Source organism: Lytechinus pictus, chromosome 3, assembly GCF_037042905.1.
Source record: "Lytechinus pictus isolate F3 Inbred chromosome 3, Lp3.0, whole genome shotgun sequence".
In the NCBI taxonomy this organism is placed as follows: Eukaryota; Metazoa; Echinodermata; class Echinoidea; order Temnopleuroida; family Toxopneustidae; genus Lytechinus; species Lytechinus pictus.
In genome coordinates, this window is record NC_087247.1 from 60,154,032 (window position 1) to 60,169,899 (window position 15,868).

The following is a 15,868-nucleotide window of genomic DNA, read 5'->3' on the forward strand; positions in this document are numbered from 1 at the left end:
TTACGTTTTATATCATATTTACAGGCCGTGAGGGAACATCAGATATATTGCCTACAACAGAATCATATTGTCCCAAGTCTTTAGACGAGGGCACTAGCTAGATTTTCCCCTGAAGAAGAACCAGTTAATAATTATTATTATAATCCAAGTCTTACAGCTTGAGCAAAAAATCATGAAAATGGAGATATATCATACCCTTTAAAATAGGGTTCTATTGTTTCATGTGTATATCATGGGCTCTGAACTTTACCATTGTGATGTAATTATTAAGGTAACATCAATGCAAATGGAGACAAAGTACCCATCGTCATCTCATCTTGCTTAGCATTATGACGTATACTGTTCCTGTGCGGATGAATATGACGCTTATCTCTTTCTATGCATCTTCAGATTGCCGGATGTGAGACCGTAGAAAATGCAACTTATTTTGAGTCATCTAGCATTAAAAGTCAGTACGCGCAGAAAGACAGAACAAAATACAAATAATATACTATCTTTTCCCAATATTCATGAAATTTTTGTCTAGGGTAAATAACTAGGGTATTGTAGATGGCCAGCTCAGATTTCTGATATGGGTAATAATAGGGAATACACTTATTGAAAATGAGTGCGGTATTGGCACTAATGAGCAGAGTTTCCAATAAAATACAAATGCTCATAAAATGTACACTCACTTGTCCTTGCAGCCTTTGTTAATGGTTCACTTTCTTCATCCCCTGCAAGGGATACTATTTTGACCTGGTAATCTGTTTCTGGGGATAGACCTGAGAATGTGTGCTGGGTGTTTCCACGATCAAATCGTTGTGTAAACTGTCTTGGATTAGAAGGAGTTCCAATATCTACTCTGTATCCATCAATATTTTCTCCTTGTGGTTCATCCCATCTTAACATCAGAGAATCAGAACCAGGGCTCACTTTAGCACGAGGTGGACGTTTCGGACGTCGATTCTTTCCTACAAAGTTTATTAAGATGTAAGAAATGAAAAAAAGTGATAAATTATGAAGCAATTTTTTTATATCAAGTAGAAATCTGGCTTGAAATTTGATTTTCGGTTTAAATGGTAAAGTTTTCATTTCACTTTACTCACTCACAACTTGAGAAATATTCTACTGTATGCATCCTCAAAATATTTGGCTCATTTTACTACATCACTATTCAAAGAGCAATGGACTTTGTATAGAGCTGTTGCTATTCTCAAGTATGCATCTTCGTCTCATACAAAATATTTTCAATGAATTCAAGCTATTTTCCTCACATGTTTGGACTAGGGGCCATGCATGCATGAATTAAAAAAAAGAGATCATATAATTTCCTGCTTAATTACCAGCCATTACAGGCCAAGGCAACGCAAATAAAAATTGATTTGAATATTAAAGAGAAAAATTAAAATTGGATGTACCACAATCAGAAAGTTAATACATTTTAGGTTGAGTTTTGCTTAATTTTACAATTATATGAACATCCTGGTACTACAAAAATTGAATTAGTGTAAAATTCATACAATAAAATACAAAAGAATATAGTGAGTGGGTGATGACATAATTTCCCTCATTGGCAAATTATGTATAGTTTTTCATATCCCTCTTCATTAGTATTCTAGAGAAAGGATTGGTCAATTTCTGATCACATGATAAAGTATAAGTTCAATAGGAAAAAACATCTCTGCAAATAATTCTTAATTGCTCTGTACCGTATATCCGCCAAAAAAAAGAAGCCAGCAAATGGCTAGTGCAGCTGCTATTAGAAGAAATAAGTTACCAATAACTGAAAGTCAATATGGAATTGGGTGTTATTTTTATCTATCACGCAGAAAATACAATTCCATGACAGCCATTTTTGAACATCCAAGAGTTTTGAGTCACTTTATTTGGCAACTTCATAAAGGATAATTTAGAATAAGCATACCTAACAAGGGGAGTCAAGATCTGATATGAATCAGTTAGCCTGCGCGTTGCAAGTTACATCTTGAATAAAACTGTAGCGGACCTCTCATGTAGAAGCCGTGCGCAGCCTACCCAAGAACTGTCCAGCATTAGAAGTTAGGTCTATTAGAATTGGTCGATATTGGTTACACATCAACAAGGACTTCACATATATCAGGTGTTTCCTTCAAAAGCATAGTGGGAATGATGAATCCTCGGTTGGACTGGAAATATTACTATTTATCCCTTCGGGCGAACCTCTGGAAAAATAGTAATTGCCATACCAACCTCAGAAAAATAATTCTCACTATACTTTCTTAAAGCCTGATATATTTGTATAATATATATCACTGTGATGTGTATTAAATGTTTTTGTGAAAAATAGTAATAATTGTAAGATTTCATACTTATTTTAATTTCAAAAGTTATAATTGTATATTTGCTTGAGTTTTCTATTTTAATTCTAAACAACTTTTTGTTAGGGTGCACTTGACCTTTAAAATTGGGTTAGATGCTCACTTGTTTTTCCTCTCCTTGTGACTGGGTCACTATCTCGGGCTGGAGAGGTGGAAAATAATTTGACTTGATAATCAGTATCTGGGTCAAGGTCTGGAATGGTGAAATCTGTTGTGCCACGAGGGAAATTCCAAGAGGCTAAGTTAGGTTCAGATGGTGTTCCAACTTCCACACGATATCCATCAACATTAGGATCCTCAGGTTCATCCCAGCTGACTGCTATTGAATCATACCGTTCTCTTGCTCTGGTATTGGTAGGGGGTGAAGGACCTCGACTTCGCTCTGCAAACATACAAACAAATGGGATGAATCAATTCTTTGTAATTATGTAGAAATGTTTCAAAGTTATTTGAAAATCTAATCTACACTTTTTTGTCTAGTATTTTTTACATACTCATGCACATATAAGCGTATCACTAATGCACACACACACATACACACTGTACATTTATTAATCAAACAAGAGTGAAGAGCTAAGACATACCTATTAAAATTGCAAATTGATTATTACAAGTTTTATTACATTCACACTTATGGTACATATAGAGACACATTTAAAATGTTAAAGTTAGGCATCCTTGCATGGATATATACATACTGTACCAAGGTATATCTCTCTGAAATGGTTCCATTTACTACTTATAAACCACAAGGCAGAATACAATCATTGATCATACAATAAACAAGACAAATTATATTTGCTAAATGATCTTTATTTCCATCATAGCCATCAAAGGGAGGAAAAAATGCCATTGATTTTGAGCCCTTTTAGACAGAAAGCAAGAAGTATATTTGAGACAAGCACTTTGTTACAAAAACTCTATAGAATGATGAGCACACAACAACTATAACGAGCACTGCAGTTCACATTATTGTGTGAAGTTTTTGGCTAGCCTTCACCATTCGGTGGGAATATATCTCTATGATTCTATACTTGGATCGATTCTATATTTGGATCTATTCTACAATGCACTGAGTGAGTCAAAGAAATCATTACATCTCAAATATTTAATGAAAGTTCCTGTCATAAATGCATAACTATTATTATGTGTCTTGAAAGAGTGTTTACCCCCACATAATTTGATGCCATATTTGTAAGGTATATGTTTACACCTTAATAAACAGGATGTATTCCTCGCAATGGTGTAAAATTAGATTTCTACAAAAATTAAGGCCCGATTGCGATGAATTAATCAAATGTCCATGACACCATTTTCTACAAGTTCTGCAGTAATATTTATTACACAATACCTTTTCACTGGCATTAACATGAAATCTTATTAATTGAAAATTTATTTTGCACTGATTTTTTTCTGCAAGTCTTGTAGATAATGGCTCCATGGACACTGGAGTCATACCTTGACAAAAATTTAATTATACATCACAATAACTCCAGATTATCCAAGCAGAACTTTGTACCACATAAAAATGGTATGTATTGTTTTTTTAGAGAAGATACTTTTTCAGGACACATGTAATAATTTTGTGTTCATGATGATCGAGTTTTATCATTATTTTTTTTACTCACTCTGTATATCTAAACTTAATAAAAAAAGGAAAAACCTATTAGCTTCAGGAGCAATTACCTATTGGATGTTATTAAGCAAAAAAAAAAAGGTAATTGCAATATTTCACTGATTTCAATCTTTTACATAACATGAAGAAAATGTAAATGTATATGTCTTAATCATGACTATAAGAAATCATCATCTAGCATGTGCTGTGACTTCCACCCCTATTTGCAATATGATGCGCCATTTATCGGTTGCAGCAGACAGGCTGAAATTTGCAGTGCCTCATGGGAAAAAGTTGACATCTGCTGCACACGCTCGTAGTGAATGAATGCATGCGATTATTCAGCGCTGGCCAACACGGCTTGACCGGATATGCTGCTTACTAGGGTCCAGGAGGTGAGAGAGAAATTTGCCCGCATATTTCTGTATGAAATTTAGACCAATTTGGTGAATTCCTGCAAAATGGCTTTCATTTTTTAAGCATGCATATTCACATCAACACTGTGCGCTGCCTGCGTGTGATGTCGACTGCAGAGTTAGATAATTGGCCTGTTCGCTGCAACCGATAGATATTGTGAATCCACCAAATTTAGCAGCATTTATTTTGTCTCAAAGAAATACACTGTGAAGAAATGCATTTGTTTCTTTGTGATGCACCAACTGATATATATTTCTAAAAGGTTAGTAATATAATTAGAAACTCTCAACAAACAGCTGCAAGAAATTAATTAAGCACATGTGATCATTGTATACATAAAATGCATGGCTCAGTATTTTCTTTTTCTTTTTAAACCCTCAACAGACCAAAATATTCAATATACATACAAAGCCTTGAAGCTGGATGCAAAATCTCCTCCAAATCTCAGCTCATCAGAAATAAAATTGCATTCCATAAAATGATCTTTCTTATAAAGAGAAGACAAAGGAAACAAGGTTATTTTCTTATGTATTATGCATTTTCTATTAAAAAGCATTATTAATTACTATGCAGCATTATTTACAGTGCAACATAAACATTTATGTTCAATTAATTTCAAATTCATTCAAGGGAAATATAAAAATATTTTTATGCACAGGGAGCAACACATTTCATTTTGACGTATACAGTAGCTGCATTACACTTTATTAAAATGACTCACAAGTTAATAATTCAACACATATTCATCAGTTTTGAAAAGGGGATATCAATAGATTTAGCGATGGTTCTATCTTAGGTTTATCCTACATGATCTTAAAATGAAAATACGTAGTTCTGACAAAAAAGCAAGTGATATCCATTGTAAATTTATGATACAATTCCATGAACCAATATGCACACAATAATAATGTTCTTTTTAACTTCTTCATATGCCTTCCAGAAGAAATTACTATAATTTATGTGGGATAACCAAACGTTTCACCTTTCTAAAATTATAACAAAATTTAACAGTAAGCATGTGCTTCTTTTTTGTACTATTTACACTTAATTTGGATGTAAATAAAAAATTTCACCCTAATATCATAATTATAAAGCTATTGAGAATTACAACATTGATATACATGCTAATTGGTAGATTGAAGTCTATTACCAGCATGCATCCTATGATCATGATAGTAAATCCATGAAACAATACAGTATTGTAAATCATGCAATAACAAGTATTGCTCTGGTATGGTCAATACAATCTTTGACCTGAGAATGGTCACAAACACCTCTCATATGCTTTTCTCACAGGCAAACACTTCCTTAATCCTATACTTTAGATGGGGCTAGATGGCAATTTAGACCCACAAGAAGCTAAAGAGAAGAAACCCCAAGTAATTCATTTAGCCATCCATCCAATGATTACATTTTGTGTGTAAGTATCAATACAAGATGAAGAAGAAATAAATAAGGGTGATTTTTTTCACAATTTTTACCATTTTGGTGTAGTAGGGGGTTTTAAAGAGAAATTGACAAATCTGTCTTTTAATTTTAAATGGGTATAGTCTGAGCATTCTGCAATGCGTTTTTTGTTACTAACATTAAACTAAACTGCACCTACATATGGAAAAGTTGTCCCATTCGAGGCTCAATTGGTATGGTGCACATGCATTGTACAAAGTCAATGCAGTGTAGATGTCACAAACCAGAGGTACAAGGACATAATTGCAAACTAGGCAAATATTAGATTTTAAGCCAACTTGGGTTGTCCAGAAATTGATTCTCTAAAATATCTGGAATAAGTCAGCCAAATATGACAACAAATGCCCATTTCAACTCATCGGACTTTCTTTCTAAAGGCCAATTCTTTTTGTTTCTTCCACAACAAAAGCCAATGTTTTTAATGCAAATTGCATGGTTCACTCACAGACAGCGGTACAGTGATTTCAAACTGTCTTATCTCATGAATTTCCACAGATGAGTTTTCAGGAATTCGAGAGAGATGAATCTTCTCTCCTTCACATTTTAAAATCACTGTGATTGGTTAAATATTGGCATCGGATTTCATGAAGAACCAGTGATAGCCCATTTGACATTATTGTCAAACTTGATCCACATTTTCAGAATAATTATAGCTATTGGAACGTCAGACTGACGCGTCAATGCCACCGGACGGCACAATTCTGTAACAGGGATATACCGTCTGGATGTCACATGTTACACACACTTACGCGTACCGTTCACAGTGTGTACTACCGGTTAAGAAAAGTTAACAAAAAGAACAACACACTGATAAGCAAATTACATGCCGGGAAGTTTGTGCAAACCTGATGAACGGAAAAACAATCACCTATTTAAATAGTGGGCTCGTCCAAATTGTTTACAGCACGAAATGGCGCCATAGAGCTTATAGATAATTAATTGACCATGTGGTGTGTGTAGCTGGCGTATGTAGCCTACAGAGCGTCCACAATTCGTTCAAACGGGAAAAATGACTGGAAAATTTGGCCATGTTTCTTTTTTAAGAGCTTTGTAGTTTGTTCGAGTAATTTGTAGCTTACCTATGGGAACAACTACACTTTCAATCACAATAAGGAGAAAACTATTAAAATTACCGGTATGTGATGAAATTGTGAATAGATTTCCGTCAGTACTGTTTTTATTCATTTTTAGTAAAAAACCTGAAAATGGGACGGGTCTTCTATTTGGGCCCATAAGGGAGACCAAAGCAAAATTTATTCCCTACGGGTCATCAGTCATATTGACCATACCTGAGCAAATCACTGATGTGATTTATATGCTTCTATGATTTAATGGATCAACCAACATTCCAACAAAATAGAATACTAGGATATGAATTTACATTTGCAAATTTAAATGATTACTACAGGTATTCCCAAATTTTTGATGGGGATTGTAACTTTTAATAAGCATACACCACAATAGACTCCAAATTATCAAGTTTATAATCTTCATCTCAATTTCCATTTTTCCACTACAGAGGGCCATTTCATAAGGCTATTCGTAAATTAAGATTGACTTTAAGAACGACTGGTCATCCTATCTGGTGGTAAATGATATTCACCAATAAATGTTCATTGAAGATTATTTAGCATGGAAGAAAGGTTAACCAGTCATTCTTAAAGTCACTCTTAACTTACGAACAGCTTTATGAAACACCCACCAGGTTTGAAGTAAGAGTGAATGGAGCATTTTCTTGACATTATACTCACTAGGCTTTGTTGTGAAACCTTGCTGAATAGGTTCACTTTCCAAACCTGAGGCACGTGCTTTAACAGAAACTTGGTAATCTGTACTAGGGCGTAAGCCTTTCTGTCTCAAACTTGTAGTTGTACTAGGAACATTTTCAGAGAACTGATTTGGATTGTTTGGGGTGCCAATATTAACCGTATAGCCATCAATATCATCACTGCCTGATGGCTCCCAATTCATTCTCACTGAAGAAGTCTCTTCATTCAACTGCATGCCATTAGGAGGAGAGATTGTCCGAGGACTACGTCTTTCTGTAAATACAAAGATAACGATATACTTTAGCACAGAGTTATTTACATGATATTCATAAACTTATTAAAGAGCAACTGATAAGAATTCACATCAAGAAAACTAAGTCTCATGCCTGTATTTAACTCTAGCATAAAGATTGTTTTAAATATGACTTTATCATCCAATAGTATGAAAGATTATTGTAAAACACATTTTGTAAGAGAGATGCAATCTAAATCGCAATATTCATGGGTAAAATTCACACTGAAATATCTGAAATAAGACATATAGTTTCCCTACATTCTTTTAAAGAGCTAAAATCAAATTTAGTTTTCTGGAAATTTTCTCTTGCTTTTTTTTTTTTTTTTTTTGGGGGGGGGGTATTAAACAAGATTTCAACCATGAAATGAGGACAAATAATAGCATGATTCAACCTTCACATTTTATCCTTAGGTGGTATTCGGCTGAACAATGTCCATTCCCGATATTTTATCTTTTCTCAGAGGTATGACATAATCCGTATTCATTACTTTTGTCACAAATATTGCCAAATGTGACATATTCGTCTTTTCTCTAAAGTGCACAAAAAATGCAGTTTCATAAATGTGCATAATCCAATCACACGCAAGAAATATGATAAAAGTTGACAGGGTCTAGTAGTCATAAATTTTGTCACTCCCTTAGTACCAAAGTATCCCAATACCATGCCTATCATTTGTCAAGCGCACAATCCGTCATGTTATCTAGTTATTCAAATTATATTTCTCTATTCAGTGGCGTACTGTGACCCGGAGGAGACAAAGCATTGGAGGGGCACAGCATTGTTCACAAACAATACAGTGCCCCTCCAATGCTTTGTCTCCTCCGGGTCACGGTCCGCCACTGTCTCTATTAGTTGCTATTATCATCCATGAATTATTTTTGAATAGTTTTTCATGTTACAAGTAGATAGGCAATACATGTTAATTCCTCCTTTTTTCTCCATCTTTTCCTTTCAGCTCTCTGTCTCTGTAAATCTAAGTACATTAATATTAGCAGTCACACAATGCCAGCTACTGTATGGAGTATATGCCCCAACTTGTGTTCAGGTGTTAAGCAAGTCTTTCACTAAAAAAATGAAGATGTTTTTTAATGGTTTGTCTGTGAAAAGTTGGGTGGGTATTTGCAGAGACATGATAGAGAAAAAGCCAATCTTCTGAATACCGATTTGTGAAATCATACCAGTATATTGTCTTGAAGAGAAATGACAAAAGTTATGACAAATATCTGCTCATGCAATAAAATTATAGACAGGTAATGACCAGCAATTTCATGCATCCTTTCATGGTTCCTAGAATTTATATATTCCTGGAAAGAATAAAGTGTGACTTAGAGTCATGATTGAATACCGATGTGCACATGACATTTAACACGCAATCTTATTGATTAATACGCAGTAGCTGCCGCATAGAATCTTAGCATGATTTAGCCGATGCTTCCAACGCATGCAACTGGGTGTTAAAGTGCGACTCTAAGTCGCACTTAAATCTTTGTGAAACACCCCCTGGTCTTTGAACTACAGCTACAACTATTTTGAACCATCTGGCATTCTCGTAAAAATTTGTCACCAACTCCTGATACTGGTTAAAATATATGGAAGGTGAATTCTGAAGAAGCATGATACATGTATCTTTTATATAAATCATCGGTAGAATGATCGACACCTATGTATTAAAGCCATTTTAATAGAAATTCATTGTTCCATAAGATTGTTGCTATAATACTATAAGACAAGATATAACAAATGATATTTACTAAAAACTGAGATTCCCATCCTTGATAAGTTAGATCTTCATGATCCAACACTCACCTATGACATATAAACCCAAATGCTGTCACACTGCCATGGAAATTAAATGCTGTAAATGCAATTTTAGGCAGAATTAAATTTTGTCATTAGTGTATCACAACATAATGTAAAAAATTAATATTACCTGATTGTAACATCCATACTAAAGATATCATAAGTCTACTCACGTGTTTTAACAGACTTTCTGACAGGTTCACTCTCTCCTGTTGGTGAGGTGGACACTACACTGACTTGATATTCAGTGTCTTCATCCAATCTTGGAACATTGACTGCAGTGGTTCCCCGAGGCAATCTTTGTGAGAACTTTGAACGAGGATTAGATGGTGTTCCAACATCAACCCTGTATCCATCTACATTATCATCATCAGGTTCTTGCCATGTGACATCAATAGAATCAGGACTAGATGATGATGCTCTTGTACGTTGGGGGCGTTTTGGACGTCTTGTTCGCCCTAAAATGAATAGAATATTATACAGATTATACAAAATATATTTTTATTCAATATCACTTCTAACTAGAAATCTGACGTGTCCAAAGGACACAGATGCTCCCGCTTAACACGATCAAAAATTCATTCAATATGATTGAACTTAATATCGTGCAGAAACCAATATGCATATGTATAATGAACAAATTTAGACCTTTGTCCTAAAGACTCACCCTTTCCATAATAATCTCTGACAGAAGATATGACAGCCAGGTCATTTGATGTGACCTGACTGTATTTTGGTATCATCTACCCAGACACCAAACATTTTTAATATCTGGTGAATATTTCCAAAGTCATCATGCGGAAACCAACTTGCATATTTAATGAGCTGTAACCTTTGACCTTTGACCTGCAGACTCCGAATTCGAACTTAGCCTGTATTTTGGTGTTATCTACCTACACATCCCAAATTTTTTTTAATCTGTTGAATATTTCATAAGTTATCATGCGGAAACCAACTCGCATATGGACTTCGTCTGCAGGGGCATAAAAACTTGTTATATTTAACATTTGAGAAAGCTTTCATATCTTGAAAGCTTAACCAAATAATGATGATACGCATGATAAAAATAATAGGATTATTCAGGCATGTTAGGGGTTTGGCAATATGCTTTTACATAGCCCTTTCCAATTTGATGGAAAAGTACATTTTCAATTGAATGACACTGGTCCAAACTGTAAGCATACTTAGTAATAATAATGTACAATATGCTGAATGAAGTGAAAATTACATGTTTATTGCATACCTTAAAAAAAAGTATAAAATGGTATAACATCCAAAATAAGATTCTATAAATCTATTAAAGGATTATCTTGTTTGAATTACTAGTATCTTAAACAAAGAGGGATAACATTTTTTAAAAGATGTGCTTATACTGAAATCTGGTCCCCTGCTCAAATAATGAAATGAAACGAAATGAACTGATGTATGTTTATATAATTCAATCTCCATAGCAAAGGAATTTGCAAGTTGGGTGACCTAACGTTGATATTAATAAATACCTTATGGACATATATTTTCATTTTAAAAAATGAAATGAAAGCCCCTCTCCCAAAATTGATTACTTTAACTTACTCATCATACATAAATAGATTGATCTGGGATGCCAAGTATTGTCCAATAAAGTTGCCAAATAAGGTCAAATCTGCAGAACATTGCACCTGCATAAGCATGGTATGTTTGTGTAAACACTTGCCTGGCCTTCAAGTATATATATATATATATATAGTTCCAATAGATCATTCAAATGTCAAATATGATTAGTGTCACTCACTTCAATAAACACATCACAAATTGTGGTTGATCAAGCACAGTCTATAATGCGATGCAAATGAATGTGGAAATAGGATAGACATGAAACAATCTGAAGATAACAAAATTCTGAAAGGCAACCAACTGTTAATACACACCAATTTGACCAGAATTTATTTTGTCTGTTCAAACCTTTAATGTACCACTGTGCAAAGACAACCCTATAATATGATATCTCGAGCAACACTAAGATGGAAGCAAAAGATATGACAAAATCTGTACTAATTAACTTTAAACTTTTTTTTTTTTTACAAAGTTTTTATCAAAAATGATATTCCGCTAAAATAACATGGGAAGCTTAAAAGTGCCACCATGAATTTATGATAATTAATCAATCTTAGTGGAAGATCAGATCTTTAATAATAATAATGATAATACATATGATTTATATAGCGTCTTTTCCATATTTATTAAATGCTCAAGGCGCTAAGAAGAGATCTCTGAAAAGATCTTTGATCTCCTCATGGTGAGATCCCTTTGAACAGATGATCCCAAATCTCATTATATCAACATCCTTTAGCACTAATTATCAGATCTCTAGATCCTCGATCATATCATGATGGCATCCTTTAGAAGGGATGATCAGATGATGAGATCCCAGGTCTCAAAATGCCAACAACCTTTAGCAGAAATGACCAGATGGTCAGATGCTTGCCAATTTGTAGCCTGCTATGGGTGTATGGGTGCAGGAAATTACTTGCAAAAGATTCATAGATTTTGTTATCTGATCATCTCTGCTAAATGATATATACATGATGAGATCCAAGATGTTGTAATCTCTTTCACAGGATGTAGACATGACAAGATCTAAGATCTAGTAATCTGATCATCACTTCTCAAGGACATAGACATGCTTAGATTCAAGATCTTGTTATATTATCTCTTCTAAAATATGTAGACATAATGAGATCAGAGATATAATTTTATCATCTTGTTTAAAGGATGTTTAATGTAAATTTATTTCATTATTATTAATTAATTTCCATTTCACATGTTGACATGACAAGATCTCACATCTTTTCTTGTAATCTTCTCTTTTACAGGAAGTTGACAAAACAAGATCCATCATCTATAGTCATCTTTATTTACAAGATGTTGACATGACAAGATAATTATCTGTGTATCTAGGTGGTACTTTTAAGCTTCAATAAGAAAAATGACCTTAAGACATACTTGTTCTAGCTCTCCTCCTTACAGGCTCACTATCTTCAGATTCAGATGTAGAAACTATATTTATCTGATAATCCGTTTCTGGGTCTAGGTCAGGAACAGTGGCAACCGTAGTACCACGATCATATTCTCTTACAAACTGGCGAGGATCAGAGGGTGTTCCAACTTCCAGTCTGTATCCATCAACATTCTCATCCTCAGGTTCCTCCCATTGGACTGCCATAGAATCATATCTTGGATTTGTTTGCACACCTGTTGGGGACCTGATCCTTTGAGGTCGTTCTAAAAGTATTAACATCAAACATTATTTTGCAATACATATAAAATTTTAATTTCAAATCTATAATAATAGTGTGACCTGTAAATGAGGGAAAATCTGGAGATTATGTGAAAAGGGGGAGAATAATAACTTGTCTCGAAATCATGTTAGCTACAGAAGCATGGGTGAATTTCCTTGTCAGTCATGAAGACAAGTAAATTCACACATTGTTGTGAATAGAATATTGGCATAATTTTGTCTTGTTTACATAAAACACCTCAATTGTGGAATGGGCAAAAAACCTCAGGACATTATCTGTCAGTAGCTTTGTAATATCTGATTATTTAATTGGTAAAACAAATTTTCAAACAGCTATTTTCAAATAAGAACAAAAACACTGAAGAGAGATTGCTTTTGTAATATTGTAATGTTTGATGATACTTGAATATTACTCATCTTTCACCAAAGCTTAAGGCAAGCTTCAAATTATTGATATTGATATCACAACATGGTCAAAGTTCATTGACCCTAAATGACCTATGACCCACATCAAGTGATCTCCAACTCATGCCAGACGATCAGTAACACATTATTTCCCTTGTGTCCAGGTAAACATGAAATAGGTCCATTATGTTCTCAGTTATGTGACATTTTAAAAATAAACTTGGTGAAGATTTCAATATTTCATTGGAAAAACTTACCAGGTCTTGTTCTGAAGCCCCTTTGAATAGCTTCACTTTCCCTGTTTTGATCATCATAAGACTTGACAGAAACAAGATAATCTGTATCTGGATCAAGTCCATCTTGTCTAAACCGCCTCCTCTCTGTACTTGGAACACGTTGTGTAAACCGATCTGGTTCAGACTCAGGGCCCATATTGACAATATAACCATCTACATCATTGGTTGCAGGTTCCCAATCAACTGTTGCTGAATTTATACCTTCTCTTACTCGCATACCATTTGGACGGATTGGACCGCTTCTCGCACCATCGTCTTCTGTAGATAGATAGATAAAAGGTTTATTAATAAAAATCAAGACATCATTGCGGCTAAGGCCGAATTGCAATGTATTTACAAGGTAATAATGACACAAAAAATATTCAAACAATAACAGAGATATTTACAAAATAAATAATACAGATAAAGTATGGTATTGAAACTACTTGTGTTGTGGAATTCTGTGAATGAAAGAAAGATGAATTCTAAATTAATAATTCATAACTTCATTCTTATTAACCACGAGACAAAATTTTAATTTTTACAACCTCACAGAAAGAGAAGGTAATAGCAAACTTACGTGTCCTCACAGATCTTCTTGCAGGTTCACTCTCTCCGGATGGTGAAGTAGACACTACACTGACTTGGTATTCAGAGTCTGGTCTGAGGTTTGGAATAGAGGCACTTGATGTTCCAGCAGGGTAGCGCCTTGAGAAATCTCGACGTGGATCAGCTGGTGTTCCAACATCTACTCTGTATCCATTAATATTGTTATCATTCGGCTGTTCCCAGTTGACATCAACAGTATCAGGACTTGGTGAATTTGTTCTCATACGTTGAGGACGTTGAGGACGCCGTGTTGGTCCTACGTATGTAAATTGAAGAATAAAATTTAGAGTACAAATTTTGACCTGAAATAAATGAAATATCAAGCAACATACCTTGAGTTCTCATTCATGAATCGCATTCAGGTGAAAAGAATTGTCCCATCACTGTACCCAAATTACCAAAATTATCAAGACAATACTTTTTGGTTTAGATGTACTTTGTAGTATGCTATTAATTAGACGCTCTCAATATTTTTTTTTTTTTCAACACATAATTTTCCTTGAAATTTCAGTAGCATACTGCAAATGAAATTAAATCCCTGTACTTTATCAACATCTAACTAATCTAATATCATTTTCAATTTTTACATTATTATATTTTTAATATGTTTTCTGCAAGGACCTGGTAATGGAGGATTATCTGGGGTGCTGTGAAAATGGTGAGCACCCCCAGTAAAAATACAATAACCCTCAATGTTTTAATTTAATTTCAATTTGAATTTTATACTTTAATTATTTGTCAAACTGGCATGTTAGGTACTAACTTTTCAGGCCATTCAGACTGTCCCCCATCACCCGGGGGAAGGGGGAGAGAAATCTTATCTCTTTACGACCGACCGTCCATATATCCCCCGGTGTCCGGGAGATTGGCACCGGGGGATGATCTGGGCTAGGTCATCGGCATGGTTACGTAAGGCGCGTGGGAAATGCAATTACTTGCAGCTAGTTGAGCACTAGCACAGTACTGAGCGGAAGCACTTCTCTTGACACCACATTTCGCGCATGCGCACTTATGATTAAAACATGCAGGTGCGCGATCTCGGATTACGAGCCAAGGTCGCCCTTCCTTCGAAAAACCCGGGGGATAGAACCGGGAGACGGGGGACAATCCTCCAGACCGTTCAGACTGTCGATTTTCCGGGGGATGTCCCGGGTGACGGGGGACAGTCTGAACAGGGGGTTTGTGAACTTATAATATAAATCATCCAAGATCAGATGATTCATCTTATAACTATTATCAATCGTAAGGTGGGCCATTGGAAAATTATTATCCCAAATAAAAACTTACTTGTTCTAGCACTTCTCCTTACAGGTTCACTGTTACCAGACCTTGATCTAGAATACAAATTGACCTGATAATCTGTATCTGATGATAATCCTGTGATGTCTGCACTTGTTGTACCACGATCATAATCTCTAGTAAATTGACGAGGATTAGAAGGAGGTCCAGCTTCCAACCTGTATCCAGTAACATCATCTCCTTCAGGTTCTTCCCATGTAACACCCAATGAATCATATCGTCTATCAATTCTGGTACCAGTTGGAGCTTGGGGGTTGCGACTGCGTGCTACAATGAACAATATCAGTTATTTTTCTTTTC

General features: G+C 34.9%; 1 protein-coding gene across 1 annotated transcript in view; it reads right to left on the reverse strand.

The window, feature by feature from the left end:
• LOC129255448 (tenascin-X-like) overlaps window positions 1-15,868 on the reverse strand; it is a 101,709-nt gene that overhangs the window by 32,768 nt on the left and 53,073 nt on the right. The window contains exons 25-32 of the mRNA XM_064097501.1: window positions 15,557-15,835; window positions 14,241-14,525; window positions 13,643-13,939; window positions 12,686-12,964; window positions 9,877-10,161; window positions 7,590-7,880; window positions 2,443-2,721; window positions 675-953 (exon numbers count right to left, since the gene is read on the reverse strand). Coding sequence (XP_063953571.1) covers window positions 675-953; window positions 2,443-2,721; window positions 7,590-7,880; window positions 9,877-10,161; window positions 12,686-12,964; window positions 13,643-13,939; window positions 14,241-14,525; window positions 15,557-15,835 — 2,274 coding nt within the window. The remainder of the gene's footprint in view (window positions 1-674; window positions 954-2,442; window positions 2,722-7,589; window positions 7,881-9,876; window positions 10,162-12,685; window positions 12,965-13,642; window positions 13,940-14,240; window positions 14,526-15,556; window positions 15,836-15,868) is intronic.